The sequence below is a fragment of the Hirundo rustica genome, chromosome W (genome assembly GCF_015227805.2).
Source record: "Hirundo rustica isolate bHirRus1 chromosome W, bHirRus1.pri.v3, whole genome shotgun sequence".
Lineage (NCBI taxonomy): Eukaryota > Metazoa > Chordata > Aves > Passeriformes > Hirundinidae > Hirundo > Hirundo rustica.
The window spans coordinates 22,777,334-22,796,316 of NC_053487.1; the positions used below are offsets into that span (position 1 = coordinate 22,777,334).

Consider the following 18,983-nt stretch of genomic DNA (forward strand, 5'->3'; position numbering starts at 1 on the left):
TTTAGTGGTTACCAAATGCTGTTCAGCCTGGCACCACCTCTTATGGTCTGCAAGGACCTGCTCAGAGCTTCATAGCTAGTCTACACATCCATTTCACATGGCAGTAGGTCTGAGCTTGTCAGCACTATCTGGCTGTGTGAGAAAATCTGAGTGTTACATTGGTCTCATTGACCAGCTGGGAGCTCATTGAAAGCTGGGAGAATGGGACAAGGGAATACAGTCAGAGAAATACTGGTGTGAAGGTTTCTCAGACACCTGAAGGACTGCTGTGTGTGGGGAGATGGAGGCTATGCAGAAACCACATGCCTAGAAAAGATCCTGCAGAGCACAATGGACTCCTAACAGGGAGGATGTGGACCTGCTGGTGCAAGTCCAGAGGAGGTCACAAAGATTCTCAGAGGGCTGGAGCACCTCTTCTAAGGAGACAAGCTGAGAGTTGTGGTTGTTCAGCCTGGAGTAGATGGATTTGGGAAGACCTTAGAGCACTTTCCAGTACCAAAAGGGGCTACAAGAGAGCTGGAGAGAGACTTTGGACAAGAGCATGGAGGGATAGGACAAGGGGGAATGGTTTCAAACTGATAGAGGGCAGGTTTATATTTGATATATTAGACAGAAATTCTTTACTGTGAGGAGGGTGAGGCACTGGCACAGGTTGCCCAGAGAAGCTGTGGCTGCCTCATCCCTGGCAGCGTTCAAGACCAGGTTGAATGGGGCTTGAAGCTACCCGATCTAGTGGCAGGTGTCCCTGCCAACTGTCTTTAAGGCCCCTTTCAACCCAAGCCATTGTATGGTTCTATGATGGGCATCAGCTGCTTGTTACTGGTACCTGCACATCCCCTGGCATCCCCCACCAGTGTTACAGGGAGAAGTGATGGTCCTGTCCTGGTTTGACAGATAAAAGCAAACTTTTGCGGTCAGGAAATCACTTTTACATTCTGAATGTGCAAAATTCAACACATTACAGTGGAGAACAGTGCTGAATTTTGGACAGCTGTAACCCAGACCACAGGGCTTTAGTTTGGAGATGTGACAAAACAGATTGATGAAAGTGGAAAGAAATCCCAAACAAATTTATATTATTTAAATAATACAATATTTTATTTTGCCTTAAAATAATTTAGCCTTTATGCTACAGACTTGTTTCAAAAAACAGGTGGTCTTATCTTGCACCAAAAATATATATATATATATATTTATATTTATATTTATTTATATATATATATATATAAAACCCACTTTGTTTTATTATTTCTTCTTCAAAGACCATTAAATATTAGATGGAAAATGAGAACTAAATAAGCACTGTCGAGAACAATCTAGAATTTTTAACTAGAGTTGCACATTTTAAACATTTATATTCTAAGCAATGATTTTTTTCACTATAGAAGATTCCAAGTTTACACTCCAGCAATTCAGGAACTGCTAAACCCTGAAGGGCTTGAGCCAATGCATACTAAAGTTCATAGAAAGCCCCTCATCAACTCCAGTGGGTTCTAGATCAGGCCCAAGTGCATTGCTTCTTAGCCATACAATGGCTATCATTTCTCTTTCCTGCTGAGAAGAGCAAAATCACACAGGCACCTTTTGCTCTTATTAAAAAAAAAAAAAAAAAAAAAATTAAAACCAAACCACTTCCTAGCTATGCAGTGATTGCAATTTTCAGATTAGTCATCACCTTTTCAAATTTGTTAAGAATAAGAAAAAATATGTAGTGTTTTAAATAAAAGAAAACCTGCATCAGACTACAATATATGAATTGTTTAAACAAACACAGTGCACAACTGGAGTAAGCTTGGTTAGGACACAGTTGTTATATATACACGGAAGTCATATCATATACAAACTGAAAAACAAGAGAGTGAGTTTGCATTTTTCATTGGACTACAAATGAGTCTGTGCAACTTTCTTCACAACTGATGTTCAAAAGACTTTGTGAAACAGGAAAAAGCAGCTACAGTATGCCACTGTTTCAAAGTTACTGTTACAAAATGTGTGCTAGCCCACTAAAACAGTGGCTGAGTTGCATGATTAAAATACAAGGAGAAAAGATTGACAGCCACTACTGATTATAGTGCCCAAATAGCATGAGGCTTTTCCCTACTGCAGTGTGAATGGGCTCCATCCACACTCCCCTTCCTCCCTCTTTCCTGCCCCCAGAGAAAGAAATTGGTCACTAGAAGCACCACATGCATTTTTCTGGCCATGCAATATACTTATATTCAGTGTTTTAGAAAGTTTGAAATTGGAATATCAATCCCTTACCTAATTGTTCTTTAAAGTGCAGTCTGAACTGTTCTGCTTTTTTTTCTTTTTGCCTGCAGATAAAATTATTTGAAGCCAAATAAAATTTAGAAACCAGCCAACACTAAAAGAAAACAGAACTTTCCATGTCCTAATTACTGCCTGTTCAGCCTCAAATGGCAGAAAATCTGATGATAGAGCTGTACAAAATTCCCACTAGAAACATCTGGAAAACAAAGGGATGTTTTAATTGCACAATAAACATTTAAAGTGACTATAATCTTGTAAAGTCTAATCACTGTTTTTTGCCTTGAGAAAGGCTCAAAATGACAGGTGAGTGGCAGGAATTTCCATACACACTACAGAAACTACAGCCTGCTAAAGTAAGTAGTTCCACTGATTTCAGTAAATATTCTGGTAGAAAGCGTTTCCTGAATCATACATGAAAAATCAATTCCAAAACTAGTATGAGAGACATGACCTAAAACCAGGAAAATAGTACAGATCTATTTTAAAAAATAATAATAATTTTAAAAATCACAATCTTAAGTTCTGATCCTGCAACACCTTTTAGGACAGTTTTAAGAACTTGAATGATCCATCTAGTTTCAGCAAACTGTCCCTGCTACAGAGCTGCTAAAGTGCTTTGCCAGACTGGGGTTTTGGAATTTGTTTGGGTTGAGGGTTTTTTTGAGATGGTGAATGAAGCAAATAAGCAACGGTAGAAATGAGGACTGTGAGCAAATTCTTTCATTTCTCTCCTTCTATTCAAGGCAAGACTCATATTTAGGCAAAAAAAAATCATCTCTATTTAAAAAAGAGGAATGCTGGGTCTTTTTACTACTTTTCTTTTTCCTGTGCTTGTGTTATAACCATCTTCTACTAAGTCACTACTATTACTATTTTAAACCATAACAAGCCATGGGAAATGATCAGTGAAACAGTAGTCAAATAAGAGTACTCAGAACTGAAGAGTGTAAACTATAAATTATATTGAAAATAAAAATGCTTAAAATAAAAGATGTTCAGTGCATATGTTATGGGCCATTTGCATTAAAGACAGTCCCTCCTGCTGGTAAAATAACCAAATGAATTTGGGTAAAAATACTCTTGGCCCAGTTTTCAGAAGTACTGAATACCCCCAGTTCCACTGAAATCAGTGAAGACAGCATTTCTCAAAATCACTGATGCTCACACAGCAAAACACTAACTTCTACTAACAAACTCAATATACTGATAAATTAAAAATGTTCTGAAGTTGGAGGTGGGAAAGGATGGGTGGACATAAGTCTGCACACAGTTATTTTTTCAGATTAACACGCACATGTTATTATTTGAAGATGTGTTTTAAATTTGGTGCCATTAGGTTTTAATTCTGGGAGGAATCCTTCTTTGAGAAGGCAAAACCATTTTAAATTATATTGAAATCATACCACATTCTTATGGAAATGAAAAAGATCATGAGTTTGAATTTCGTAGTGTCAAAAAGGGAGCTTCTGAAGCTGAAGCTTTAACAATGAACTTCTGTGCCACAAAGGGGAGAAGGGGTGGGGACAGAAACAAAGGGACACTGCATTACAGTAGATATTTGCGTCTTGTATCCTCATCCAAAGTGAGGTCTACTACTTCTGGGGGTGAAGACCAGTTCTGCTGGGGAGTCACTGCTGTCCATGACTGTGTTTGCTGAGTGTTAATGTATTGTGAGCCTGAGTCATGCTTCCAAGAAGACACACTCTGAATTACACCTCCCCTGGGATGCACATACCTGTAGCAAGGCAAAAACCACAAAGTATTAAAGCTACTATTGAATTCAGGAGCAAGATTCTTAGCTGCAGTGTTTTATCACTTAGGCATCTTATTAACATGCCTGTCTCTAAAATGTCTGCATGGATTTTCCATTTGTAGAGTCCATGACATCTTAAATACCCAGTAAACAAAGCTGAGACTAAATTTAAACTTGGTGGTGGTGATTATTTTTAAGAACTGAATTCTGCCAGTGGGTATAAAGTGATATTCCTTACAAAATATGTGCATGGATCCCAAGGATCTTGAAGAAGTCTACTGTATCATGTGTAATACCGTGCATTATTGAGAAGTATAGTTTCCTGCTAGCACTTTTAGCCACTGGACTTAAAAAGAGAAAAATTTTAAGTGAGGCTGGATGAGACAAAGAAAAGCTATCTTTCTATATGAAATCAAACCCATGTTAAAATAAGGAGGTAATGATACTCTCGTCACAATATTTTAAAAAAAAAAACCTTGTCAATTACATTATTACAGCCATTATATTTGATATTTCTTTTGGTCTTCTTAGCTAAAAATTACAATAATGCTGAGAAATGCTCACTGATAACAGTACAGCCCGACTTCAGCAAAACAATCTTTCAGTGATTATAGTCTATCTTTAAATACATGATTTAGTCTCATTAACACACACTCAAGTGCCTTACTGAAGCGAGGTACATATCTACTTATTTGCACAGTATTTTTACCTATTACATTCACAGTAGATATTTTATGATTGAAGTACAAGCTAATAATAATTAGTAAAAAAACCCAACACAATGAAAGAACAATTTTGTTATATGTTGAAGTGTTGACAAGAATTTATTGGAGTCTTTAAGATGACCATTTCCACCTGTAAGTCTTAAACAAGCACTAGGAAAACTTGCTACCTCCAAAAATTGGTTTGCCTCTTATAAGCACGGATGGTGGCTGCACACATAAGTAGGTATTTTGGCTGCTGGGGTAAGCTTTTCCCATTTCTTTGTAAATGTGCATGTACTGTATTTCAGGAACCCAAATTTTATGTGTTGCTCAAATATCCCTGACATTTACATTTTATTTATTTTTTTTATTTAATTTGAGGTCATGCAATTTATTTTCTCCAGAAGTACTTAGGTTATGATCATCTCTCTTGGTTCTTGTTAGAGTTTCATGAAATAGAATGAAAAATCTCATTCTCTGAGCTGTAACTTCTCTGAATATAAATGTCTCATTGCCTTCTCAGATACACTATTTAGATTTGGATGTGATGTTTTGATGTTTAGAATGACTTTTTCATTACTTCTTCAGTCTTAAAAATACATACTTGAAGTACGTATCTACAAAGAATTAGCAATAAGAGACTGGAACACTAACAAATGTATCTGATTTCTTTTTTTTGTTAAGAAGAAATATTTTTAAGCATAACTGGAAAAAAGAAACAAACTGAAAAAAAAGTCGGGGTGTCTTAAGTAGATGTCAAGTAATATTCTAATGATGAAAAACTGCACCAATACATTAATAATCTGAAAAACTACAAATTATGGACAAACTCCAGGGTGTCACAACTCATACCAGTCCAGTAATGGCATGGAATATGGAGCATGATAAAAAACAGTATGAGCAAGAGAACAGAATCCAAACACCATACTAACTAAGAATGTAAAAATACTGATCAAAACCTAAACCTTTTCCAAAAGAGAACCCTGAAAGAAGCCCATCAAGACTTCATAACTGCAAGCCTAGACCTGCAAGAGAAATACAATTCTAAATAGGATTTAAACAACTAAAAAGTGAGCATTCAACAGAGACAGTAAAAACTAGTTTGTGGGAGATGATAGATGGTTACATAAACAAAGGAAAGCACAAAAATGTGCTTTAAGTCTGTCTTTGTTGAAATTATTTCAGTCCATATCTACTAAAACTGATTTTAAATGGCAATTCTGCATTTACTTCACATTTCCATTTTTTTACACAGCAAATATTATTGAGGTAAGTGGCATGGAAAGTTTTTGAATAGGGGACCTCAAACAGAAGGGTTGTGCATACATAGTGCTAGACAGATTTACACAAACTATTATTGGAGGACAAGTCCACACTGCTTATTATTGGCACAAAGATCCTCCAAGTCCTGGGTCTGCTGGATAAACAGTCAGGAGAGCTACTTCCTAAGGAATTAGTATCTTCCAAAAGAGTTAGCCATGCAAGGACTTTCATTATTCTAAAAGCAAAGACTAAATCTCTTCCTTTGGGACCTTAAAATTTCCTTTTTTTCATATTCAACAGCACTGGACTGTGCCCACATTATCTGTACAGTTTCCTGCCTGGGAAACTGGGTCCTACACACCTTCCATCTTCCTTTCACCAAAAAAAGATGTGGTGAAGGGACAACAAGGAACAGCTCTGCTCTGTCCCTCACACGCCTTTTCTGACTCCAAGCATCCACCACATCCACCAGGCAGCAGACTAGTTTTAGAGGGAGCTTGTCTGTATACTGTTTTAACTTGCTTTTATTCCATCAAATTAACACTCCATACTATATGCAAATGCCAGTCTTGTTCAACTGCTTTGTAATATCTTAAGCCGAGGAAAGATCATAGACTAAAGATTAAGAGTAACATCAAAATAATGCCTAGCAAGAATAACACCTGAAGCACAGCTGGACAGCTTTCTATCTGAGCTTGAGAGAAACCTCTGGTTTCCTTACCCACCTCTACTTTGGGGATTTGAACTCTCTTGTATCTTGAAATTAACCCAAGATTCATAAAGATATGATTTTCATTCTAAAGGGGTTATCTTAATATATAAGCTATTGAAAAGTTAATAGCATTTTTACAAGTACTGATTAATTAAAGTGGAAGCTGATTAAATGCTTAAAGCTAATATTTTGAAAGGAAACAAGAACCTATATAAATATTTTAGTTTCATTATTTGCATATTCATGCTATGCCTTTAAAATCTGAATTCCTGTTAATGTTTGATATCGAATCACAAGCTTAATAAGAATATTTAACAAGTTGGCAATGTTCTAAAGAAAAATACATTCTGATATCACCATGACCAGTGGAATAGAAAAATCGAGTGCAACATTTGCTACCTTTTGGGCATCAGTCATGGATGGATAACTACAGCAGTGAAAGTCAGCATTTTTTTTCTTTATCAATTTCGGCAATACAGATATTCTGATAAAATGAAATAAATATTAGAATAAGAAAAAGGAATTCATACCTGGCATGTTCCTGAACTCCAACAATCTCTACTTCACTATCAGAAGAGGCGATATTAATTTCTTCATTGATCTGGGCATTACTTAAAGATATTTTGTCACCTGCAAGGAGGCCTGGATCCAAATTACCTATAGATGGGGAAAATGCAAATACAGCCAATGTTTATCAACTTACATAACTCAGAAATGATCTGAAAAAGGAATATCCCAAGTGAAAAAAAAAGACTGAAACACTGCAAACGGAAAATCTTTTTAGATTAAGTTATCCAACTTTCTGTTTATCACCTGATACAGGATGACCACTGGATTTATCCAGTCTCCATAGCTCCAGTGATAGTGTTATCACACAAATGTGAACCAAGTCTGATTGTTGCATCAAGAACATCCAATGTAATTAGGATTTCCAGCTGTTATTTTATTACAATGCTGAGTTAGAGCCTAATCCCCTTTGAAATAAAGAAAGAAGACCATCTAATGCAAATAAATAAAACTCAATGATACTGTGACAAATAAAGCCTATAGGCTGGACATAAATATCATACACCAAGGAAAAGTTTAAATTTTTTGATAGCAGAAGCCAGTCAATGAAATAAAAATCAGCCTTTGAATAGGGTCCCTCTGGAAAAGCAAATCCAAACGGCCCCGGCCCCCAATTTGTCTGGGAAAAAATCTCCTTGGAGAAAAGTGGAAAAAACTATTTAACAAACAAAGTGCCCACAAGCATAAAGAATGAATAATATGAAGCAATAAAACCTCTTGTTGCTCTGAAGAGAGATGGCTAACTCAGAGAAAGTCCTTGCTGTGAGTTGTAGCTCAGCTCGCCCAATCTCTTATCAGTCCCTCCGGTGCTGGAAAACTCCATCCTGGGCCCTGGTGGGCCATAGGTGTGAGCTCCTGGAGCTCTTCTGGGTTTTCAGTCCAGAGCAGGTTTTAAACAGTCCCAAGAAAAAGAAAAAAAAACCAGTCCAGGGAACTTCTCTGCCTCAGCTGGCTAAACTAACTAAAAGCACAGGAGATCTCTGTCCTGCTGTCTGTCTGTGCTTCAGACGAACACAGTCCAGGAGCCAGAATGTGTAGGAGTGAGCAAATTTCTGAAAACAAACTGCATGCTTCTCCTTCTCCCTGCTTTGGTCTCAGAACCAGAACTTTTTTAAATTTTTTTTTTAGGGAACAAAAAAAGACAATTACTTTTACTGTCTCTTTATCAGTAACCTGGGGGATGCTGGGCAGCCCTGAAGCAGGTGACACTGTACTCCTTGGACACCACTCACTCATCTGTATTACACAAGGGAAGAATTGGTAGTCAAGAAGGAAATTTGAGAGGAGGTGACTATATTATGTATATCTTGTCACGGTTGCAGCTGGCATGCAGCTGCCAGATAAATATAGTCATATCAGACCCCCAAACCTGACCAGCCTAGAAGTAAAAACAAGTCCTCGGATAAGGCAGGGATAGGTTAGATTCAAACTCAAATAGGGACCTCAGCCAACCCCATTTGATCCTAACTGCTAACGTATCACTGGTCAAGGAGCTGGGCGGTGTTAAGACTCAGACCAATCAGCTGTCTAAACCCAGGAAATTCAAATCCCCTATAAGAAGAACTGCAGTAATAAACTTTTGGCTGTTGATGAACCTCGGTGAGTTTGTGTCATTTCTGTCTCCAACCAACAACCCCTAACATAATATATCTAGTTTGAGTAAACATCTCTTCAAAGGTGAGAGGATGTAAGGGTTTTACAGTGAGTAAAAGTTTAGGACTGAATAAGCCCCTTCCCCCTTCCCCCTTCCCTCCCTCATGACAGTGGAGGGAAGAAAAAAAATCAAAAATGAAACTACAATAGGTTAAAAAAGGCTAGAGCTGAAATTTTACTAAAATAAAATAGCAATAAACACAACAGTAAAAAAGAAAATTGTACAAAAGAGGGTATGGTTTAACCAACAAAAGCAAGGTGTTGATGACATTTTGGGATTTGCCTTTTTTTTCTTTTATATGTTCTCTGTATTCTTCACACATATATTTGTAGCTTTGTAGTCTATTGTATTAGTGACTAGTTTTCCCAGTACTTTTCCATGGCCTTTCCCTTGGCAGAAAGACAAAAAAAATTCCAGAGCTCCAAGCCCCGGGAGGTACAAGGCCCCTATACTATCTTGGTTCTTCCTGGGAACCAAGGCTGAGAACAACTTTTTGAGATACATTTGCATGGACAAAGTACAGCTAGTGCCAAGGGGTGGACTCTAGAGAAGGGGCTTGAACTGGGGGGGAATTGCATCACCACTTGTCCTCCTAATTGGTGCTTTTTAACAATTATGCTAATTTCCTAAAACCTACAAATATGTACTCATTCCTGGAGGGGATGGGCTTTTGTGGACATCTTTCTATAACTGTCCCTGAAGGCCTTCAAATAAAGATCCACTTTCATATTACCTCCATATTAAAATTATCTCGAGTTTCATTTCCAGGTTGGGAAAAAGGCAACAGTATCATGTGCCCCCCCCCTCCCCCGAACAAAGAAAAGATCTCAGGGGCTTATGAAGCAGTTCCAATGGGGGATGGGGGATGCTGGTGCTGCCTGGAGCAGCTCCAGATCTGTATTGGAGGTTTTCCTGGTCTGTCTCTGTGACAGCGGTGGTGGCGGTAGCAGTGAGTGTTTATCTCTGCTGAGTTCAGTTCGATAACAGGTTCCTGCACTGCCACTACCACTGGTCCGCCACACTGGGGGTGTGTGTGAGGGTTGGTTCTGCCACCTCGCTGCCTCTTCCTACCACCTCACTGGGCTCCTTTCCGGCTCAGCTGGACTCCCTCTTGGCTTAGCTAGACTCAGTTGAAATCAATGCCATTGCTCCAGGTCACTTTGCCACCCTGAAGAGGGGGAAGAACCGATCCCATGGTGAACTGAAAGCTGCGCAGCCCTGGCTCTGCTGGTCTCAGCTGCATCAGAGCTGTCACTTCAGCACCATCCCCTGGGAGCAGTGCTGATGTCTCTCCTCAGCCCCTTGTCCTGCAAAAACATCCTGGAGGGATGGGAAATGGGGGAAAACGGCAGGACATGCTGGGGTCTGCAGGTCCTTTAGCTGTAGCGAGCCAAACAAAAATGGCCCCCCCCTTCCATTTCTAGCCATGGCATTTTCCCTGCCAAAAGCACACCTATGACTATGACGTAAAATGATATTGAATAAACAGTGCTGAAACCTCCATCCCCTTCTCCAAGTACGCAGGACAGAGGAGAAGGAAGCAGTAATGTAACACCCAATTTCAAAGGTGTGCGAACATACAGAAGTGATTATAGCCCCAGGTAGATGAAAAGACCACAGAAAGAGGAAATTAAATTAAGTCCCAGAAAACCACCTACTGGCTGCTTACAGTACTTGGAAAAGATGCAAGCAAATAGAGAGGCAGAGACCATATGTTCAGTTTTTGTAAAAGCCAAGATCCTTGGTGCAACATCTGATCAGGTTTGCAAAGGAAGGAAACTCATGTGCTGCTAGGTACCCAAAGGAGGAGTTTCCACCTCACAAGGCAAAATAAGATTTGTCAGCTGAACTTAATAGCCTAGGCAGACTTTTCCTAACATTACAGTTCAGTTGAACTTTTCTTGGCAAATATCACTGACTGCCAGAAAGCCCCCAAATGGGTCATAGATATTTCTTTATTTAATAGAAGTGGCTGGGTACATAGAGAAACATGAAATGGAGTGCTCAGAGGCTTTGATTCATGTGCTGGTGGCTTCAAACTGAAAGGGCAGGTTTAGATTAGATAGTAGGAAGAAATTCTTTCCTGTGAAGGTGGTGAGGCACTGGAACAGGTTGCCCATAGACAGCTGCCCCGTCCCTGGGAGTGTTCAAGGCCAGGTTGGATGGGGCTTTGGGCATCCTGGTCTAGTGGGAGGAGCCCTTGCCCATGGCATGAGGGTTGGAATGAGATGACCTTTAATGTCCCTTTCAACCTAAACCATTTGATGAGTTTATAATCACCATCTCAGAGATTCTCATCACCTCTCTTCTGAATGTCACTGCTGCTTCAGCATGATTTTTGGAGGAGATATCCCCTTGTGCAACCAGCCAAGTAAAGAATACCTACTTTTTAATGCTACATTGGTGTTAAGGAGGTTTTTTTTTTTAATTTTACTAAATTTTTGTTAACAGTTTTGGCAAACCAGGTGGAACATACTCCTGATTTTCAAGAGATCCAAGGGATCGCAGGACCTCCAGCCAGCATCAAGGGATTCCTGGGGAGAACCTTCAAGCCCCAGACCAAAGACCCCTGGTAAAATAAAGGCATTCTTTACTTTAAAGGTGTTAACTGTTAACCTGCCAGTTAGGCTGTCATGGGTTAGTACAGTTTAGTTTTTTAGTCATAGAAGAATGTAGAATGATTCTCTGGGTCAGGACCTAGGAATTGCTTTAGAAAGGAAAGGGACCTATCAGAGGGTTAATTAGAATATTGGCATCTGTTTTAACCACTGAAAATTGTTAGCTACGACTTTGGGAAGTACCATATAAAACCCCTTGATTTCCTGTAGGTGGGTCTTTTCCTTCTTTCTTTTGGTGAGAGAGAGACAGGTAACATCGAGCTGGGCCTGCTGCTCCCCCCTTTTGGGGGGAAGCTGGCCTGAGGCCTGGCCAGATTCTATCGGCTCCCGGGGCGGGGGGCGGGAAGGAGAGGTTGCTGCTTTATAACAACTACTTTCTCTAAACTTCCCTGGAGCAAGGAGAGATCTCTGCTAGGCTCCTGATAAAAGCTATGGGCACCATTTAGGCTGAGGCTGCCCCGATTTACACCGAGGGGTGGGCTGAGAAGGCATTTATGATCCTGCCTGGGTTTTTTGTGATTCCGGACTGCCTGAGTGCTCCGATCTCTGATGTTTCTGTGAGTTCTTCCTCCCTCACCAGCACAGACTTGAACATCTAATACCATGAGCTACAGAGGGAGACACAAAGACTCTGAGCAGATTTAACCCTTTCCTGGCAACATGAAGCTTCCAGACCTTGGCCCTTCTCTGAGAGAGTAAGAAAGGGACAGAGTGAACATAAAGACCAACAGCATGAAGTCAGTAGCAAGACTGAAAAGACTATTAAGACAGAGGGTTGAAGAGTTGGTTGTTCTATTCTTATTTGAGCCATGGAAATGAACTCTATATTTAGATCATTCCTTTAAATCATGGAAAGATATGCATTTGGGGAGATGATTGTTTTAATTTGTGTGAATTTGAGCAAAAGTGTTTGTGATGAACTAAGTAATATCCTATTAGATGCTTGAACAGAGATAAAGATGAGAAGCCCCCTGCGCCAGTGAAGAAGCGAGAAGATATCTCTGTACCTTGAGGTGAAAAATCCTTTGCTTTAGAGTTATTCATATTTAAAAGGTGACACCCCAGTATGCAAAAGTCTAAGACCCATGACCCATAAGCAGCTTGAGAAACTGCTCCTGGGAGGGTCACAAAGGCAAGTTTCTCTGGGCGGTTGTTTTTGTGACAGTTTAAAACCCACAAGAGAACTGTTCTAAGTTGTCAGTGGGATCCATGACTCTAAAAGATACTCTTCCCCTAATGAATTGATGAAAGACTATTGTCAAATGGTGAAACTGACTGAAAATTACGAGTTTTGTCTCTTTTTGTTGTTTTGTAAGAAAGTTAACAGTTTGTAAAGAGAGAGAAGAATGTTTTTAAAGTTTCATTGTTTTGTTTTACGTTTTTTTTCCCAACTTTCTTTTTCTATTCTTTTAGTGTGTGTTAATAAAACTATTTGTTCATTTTTAAGGTTGAGCCTGCTTTGTTTTTCTCCTAGTCTCTCTCCCACAGAAAAAGAGTAAATACTAAGACCAGAATTTAGTAAACGCGAAACCACTACATTAAGTAGTATTTCTGCCCAGTTATCAAAATTAAAACTATTACATAGGCCCAGCAAAACCTTTGCAGGGTTGGGTTTAAAAGTACCTAAGGTGGGAACAGGGAATGGTTACAGTCCCTTCTAGGAGCTCCTAAATGGTAATTTGTTGTAATGGGAAACAAAACCTCAAAAGGAGTTTCACAGGTGTCACCACTGCAATGTATCTAGAAACATTGGAAACAAATTTGGGGTGTCCACCTTGTGCGAGAAAAATGTATAAAATTTTGTAATCAGTGGTGGCCACTTCACATACTGGAAGATCAAGAGAAGTGGCCTAAGGATGGAACCTTACAGTATAGTACCATATTGTAATCTGTTGTAGTGCATTAATTTGGTTTATACTGTATTTCATTTTTATACTGGGTTTTGTAATATTTCTTCTGTATCCCCTGTTCCCTTGGAAAGCATATCACATGGTTTGTCCCTGCACCTCTGCCCCGCCTATCCTCCCACACTGGAATGTAACCCAACTCTGTTCTACTCCCACCTTATCCATGATTGGGTAGTGGCTTGTCCCTGCCTCTAGGCCTGTCCCCCCTGGGAAAAAGCCCTGGGATGGCTGGGGGCTCGCTCTCTTGCTCTGGGACTGGGACGGGGACCGGACTGAGCTCCGGACTCTGCAGGGGCAGGACCCCTGAATAAAGCCGTGATCCCCCCCAGACAAAGAGCAGACTCTTTCCTTTTGCCATCGATGGATGCCTGCTCTCTCTAAACGAGAAGGTTTGCCGCCTCTGGGTAGCTTTTAGGACCCTGAAGGAAGATTCCTTCTGGCGTGGGCTCTCTCTCTCAAGCTTGCCGAGGCTAAAACAGAGCACGGGCTCCAAGGGGAGAGAGAGAGCCGCTTCAGTAACCAATACTGTTTTGTAGAAGGGAGAATAAGTGGGATGAAGTTCTTTATGTTGAATTGTTTTTTCACCCTAAAAAATCATCCATAATGGCAAAAGGAATGCAGCACAACCCCATAAGTTCCATTCATTTTAGCCCTTGAAAGGAAAAGAAAGGCAAAGGGTTGAGGAGATGTTCTGCGTGCAGAATAGGACAGAGGTATTTAAAGTGCGGGTGAGAAGAGGAGGAGGATTTAGAGCTGATGGTTGCTCCTTGGCAAAGAATGGGGAGAGGGAATGATCAATCACCCAGGAATACGTTTAGACATATGAGGAGGTTGTGGGAAAGTGGACTGGAATGAAGAGAACGTTTTAGGGGATCAGAGGATTTTAGTCTGATTGTGGGATGCACTAGAAGGCAGAAAGGAGATGTTGGGGGAGATGCTGGGGAAGTTCTGATGGCTCCCTTCCAGCAGATGGTCAGAAATCATGGTCCAGTAACAGTAAAAAAAAACATTTTTAACAGTGGATTTAATGTCATGGAGAAAAGTGGCAGGAGTTTATAGGGAAGATCCAGTTAGAGTTGCTAAAGTATTTGAAACCATAATTAGGACTCAGGACCCCCTCACTCAAAAACAATTGGTTGAATATTTTAATAGTTGGTAGCTGACGTATATTTTGGTTATTGTAATAATTAGTGGCTGAAGTATATTTGGCAATTTGTAAAGAAAGGGGACATTGAAAAAGGGAGTGTCCCCAAGGCAGGGGAATTCAGACATAAAAACTAAACCCGACTCTTCAAGCCATCAAGCTCAGGACCTTAAATGAAGATGAATTACCCTGAAAGGGAACCAGGGGAATCATCTTTAGCTGAGCCCCTGGTTACATTATTGCTGGGGTATGAAAAGGAAATTTTTTTTTAATTGATACAGGAACAACTTATTCAGTACTGAATACGTGCAGAGGAAAACTTAGTTTGGAACCTGTAAGCACTGTGGGTGTGACAGGGAGGAAAGAGAACAGGCCTTTTTTTATAACTTTTAATATTTAAATTAAGAAAACAGTGAGGAGGACACATCAATTTGCATATGCCTGAATGCCCAATCCCCCTGCTGGGGAGAGATTTATTGGGAAAACTGGTTACTCAAATAACTTTCCAGGATGGGGAAATACAAATTCAAATACCCAAATAAAAAGCTGTTGAAGCAAAGATTTTATGTCACAGGAATCAAAAGAGTTGGAAGAAATCCCAGAGGAGGTAGAGAATGCTGTAACCATGTTGGTATGGGCAACTGAGATGCCTGGATGATCAAAGGTGGCCAAACCAGTGAGAATTACTCTCAAACCTAAAGCCAGACTGGTAAAGCAAAAATATTATCTTATTAAGTGGGAGGCAAGGAAGGGGTTGGAAAAGCTTATAGAAAAAGTTTTAGAATATGAGTTATTGAAAGGGCATGAGTCAGAATATAACACCCTGATATTACGAGTTAAAAAGCAAAATGGGGAACATAGATTAATACAAGATTTAAGGGCCATTAATAAAAAGTACCTGATATTATTCTAGTAGTAGTGAAACTGTACACACTCTTGACAGCACTGAAAGGGGAATACAAATGGTTCACAGAGCTCGATCTTAAGGATGCCTTTTTCTGTGATACCTCTTGACCCAGATAGAAATTGTTTGCTTTTGAGTGAGAGAATCCAAACACTGGGTGGAAAGAGCAAATAATGTGGACTGTGCTACCCCAGGGCTTCAAAAGAGCCCCACTATATTTGACAATCAGTTGGCAAAAAAAACAACTTGGAAACCTGGAAAATCTGGACAGAACTTTACTACAATGTGTAGATGATATTCTGCCAAGACTGAAAGGAATCGCCTTGATGCTACTGTAAATCTATTAAATTTCTTGGGATAATCTGGATACAGGGTGTCAAAGAAAATGGCACAAATAGGCAGAAAAGCAGTAATATATCTTGGTTTTGAGATCTTGCAGGAAGAAAGAAGCTTGGGAAGCAGCTGAAATAAAGCCTTTTGCCAGACTCCAAAGCCAAGGACTACAAGCCTTCTTAGGTATGGCTGAATGGTGTCTGTTATGGATTGTCAGTTATGGGGTACTGGCAAAACCCTTCTATGGTCCTCCACTGAAAAATTACTCGGTATGGACTCCTGAGAGTCAGAGGCCCTTTCAAACCCTAAAAGACCCTTAATGCCAACCCTTGCATTAGGATTCCCACACAACCAAATCACTTGAGTTATTTGTGTGTAAAAGGATGTACCTGGACCTAGGGGTACTGGCACAGCATTTGGGGTCATGGAAGAAACTTGTCCAAACAATTGGACAATGTGAGTAAAGCATGACCCAGATGCTTGAGAGCAGTGGTAGCTGCAGAGAAGCACAAAAGCTGATATGTACCCCACATGGTAATAGCTGGTTTGGAAGAAAAAGGAGGACATTGGATATCGCCAGCAGAATGCTGAAATACCAAGTTGCCCTACTGGAGCAGGACAATGTTGAACTTAAGGTAACCACTGCTTTGAACCCAGACATGTTTCTCCAAGCTTCAGAAGGAGCCCAGATACCTTTATGCTATGACTTCATGGTAACTATTTGTTGGGGGTTAAGTTTTCCTGTGGAATTTTTTTCCCCCCCCATAAGTTGCTAGGAGACTAAATACTGATGCTTAAAGGGTGCTTGACCCATACAGGAGAAGTAGATCACTTAGTTTGGGGGGGGGAGGGAAAGGCTCGGGGGCTCCGGGAGCTGAGGGTGGTCTCTTCTGCTCTCAGTTTTGGAGAAGATGGTTGGGCGACTGCTGGTTGCATGAGGACTCCATAACAACGGAGGGTCCGGTCCTGGGAATTCTATCATCTGCTGGAGCGCCCAGGAATTTGGAGCCCCTCACCTGCCCTGCTGGAGGCTGGGTCAGTCCCGTCCAGCCGTTGCAGCTTCTTCAGCACTGCTCACTTTGCCTGCCGGGACACCCCCCTGCCTGCCGGGACAACCCACAGTTTCCAGTCATCAGCCCCGGAGTTTTTCCACCGTTTCGGCTTGGTGCTCTTGGGGTCCCAAGAGATCAGACTGCCCGGGGCTTGTGAGACAAAGCCCCTCGGGGTTCTTGGTTCTGTTTATTATTATTATTATCATTGCTGTTGTTGTTTGTTTGTCCTGTTATATTTACTGGTAAAGGACTGTTATTCCTTTCCCCATAGCTCTGACTGAAAAGTTTTGGTTTTTTTTAATCTTCTAAATTATAATAACTTGGAGGGAAGGGATTGGAATTCCCCATTCCTAGAGAGGCCCCACCTCTCCCTAGCAGATACCTGTCTTTTCAAACCTAGACACTATTGAACAAGTGTGTTCTGGCAGACTGGATCTCAAGAGCACTTCCATCTGGGAGCCAGAACTGGATGTGCACACCGGTAGGAACAGCATGGTATGAAATGGAAAATGGGCAGCTGGGTATGCAGTGGGAACCTTGACCCAGGTAATAGAAGCCCAAGCTTTACCTTTTAACACATCAGCACAAAAAGCAGAAATAATGACCTTACAGTGAGTGTTCGAAATCACTGAAGGAAAAAGAGTAAACATATGGACTGATTTAAAATATATTTTTTAAATAATACACTCCCATTAAACCATATAGAAGAAAGGGGGATTGTTATTGGCACAGAGGTCTCTTATCAAGTACAAAGAAGAAATTAGTCAACTACTACAGTGTACAAAAGTAAAAGTCAAAAGAAGTGGCTGTGGTGCCCTTGTAAAACCCATCAGTTTGGAGACTCCCCAGTTAATACAGGGAATCAATTAACTGACAAAAATTCTAAAGACATTGCTGAAAAAGGTATCCTTGCACTAATACCTAGCAAAAGTTGAATGTCCTGGAACAAAAATCAAATTATAGTAATCAGGACAGGCAGTTAGCCCCACCATTAGAAGGTGATTGGTAACCTCATGCAGGCAGATAATTGTACCTCCACAATTAATGTATAAGATAATGAAACTAAAACATCAGGAAACACATCAGGAAATAGACAATATGGTAACTAGTTTACAAAGGGATATAGTAAGCACAAAGATGACAGAAATTCATAGATCACTTGTAGCAAAATATGTGATTTGTTTTGCATAATAATCTCAAGGAAGGAAGAAGGCCACCTCCAGGGCTAGTAAAACAGGGGAATTCACCAGGTGATTATTGGCAAATTAATTTTGCAGAATTGCCCAGGAAGAATGGGGACTAGTACATTTTAGTATTTTGGTACTTTTTCTAGATGGCCAGAAACTTTTCCATGTCACACCAACAAGGCAAGGGAAGTGTCAAAAGCTTTGCTAAATTTAATATTTACTAGCATTAGGACTAACTCTTTCAAGTCTTACAAGGTACATTGTTATCAATAGATAACTGGGGTTGCACTTGCATGTACATCCTTTCCAACCAGAAGATATGGTGTGCATCAGAACCTGGAACTTTGGATCAGTCCAGGAGAAGTGGAAGGGACCATATCAAGTCTTCCTGGTAACCTACACTGCACTCAAGGTAGAAAGAATCAAGCACTGGGTTCATCACATGCAGGTAAAACCAGCAACCACACATTGAACACAGCAGAAACAAGATTAACACCATGTAGGTTTTTTTTAATATAAAAATTTGCAAAGTATAATTATGATCATAGTAATAATTGTGATTATGCTACTTGCTTTAAGCTGCATAAAAAACATGATTGCTAATGCAACGCGAGGAACTTATATGATGTTATTAAAAAAGCAAAGTGAGGCTTATGAAGGCTTGAAGGGAAGATAAGCTTCACAAGTCTCAAAGGGGAAGGATGTTACCAGATGATAAATTTTCTACATCTGGTGAGATAACACAATGCTTATTCTTCAAAGACCACTGGCCTATGGAACTGCACAATGCCCATTGTGTAAGAAGAACTGGAAGTTCACCAGCCCCAGTGTTCTGCCAACTTTACCAGGTCAGCTATAACATAGGGGGCCCTGACCACTAAGAATGCATGTGTAAAGGAGAGAGAAAATATGTT

General features: G+C 40.2%; 1 protein-coding gene across 4 annotated transcripts in view; it reads right to left on the reverse strand.

Moving 5' to 3' along the window:
• Nucleotides 1-1,241: 1,241 nt before the first annotated feature.
• The window catches only part of LOC120764933 (protein ARK2N-like), a 61,730-nt gene continuing 43,988 nt past the window's right edge, over nucleotides 1,242-18,983 (reverse strand). For 2 of the 4 annotated variants that reach the window (XM_040089106.2, XM_040089104.2), the window contains 2 exons: nucleotides 7,234-7,360; nucleotides 1,596-4,006 (listed from right to left, as the gene is read on the reverse strand). In XM_040089106.2, coding sequence (XP_039945040.1) covers nucleotides 3,817-4,006; nucleotides 7,234-7,360 — 317 coding nt within the window. In that variant the 3' untranslated portion in view covers nucleotides 1,596-3,816. The other 2 variants (XM_040089107.2, XM_040089105.2) reach the window with 2 other exon arrangements.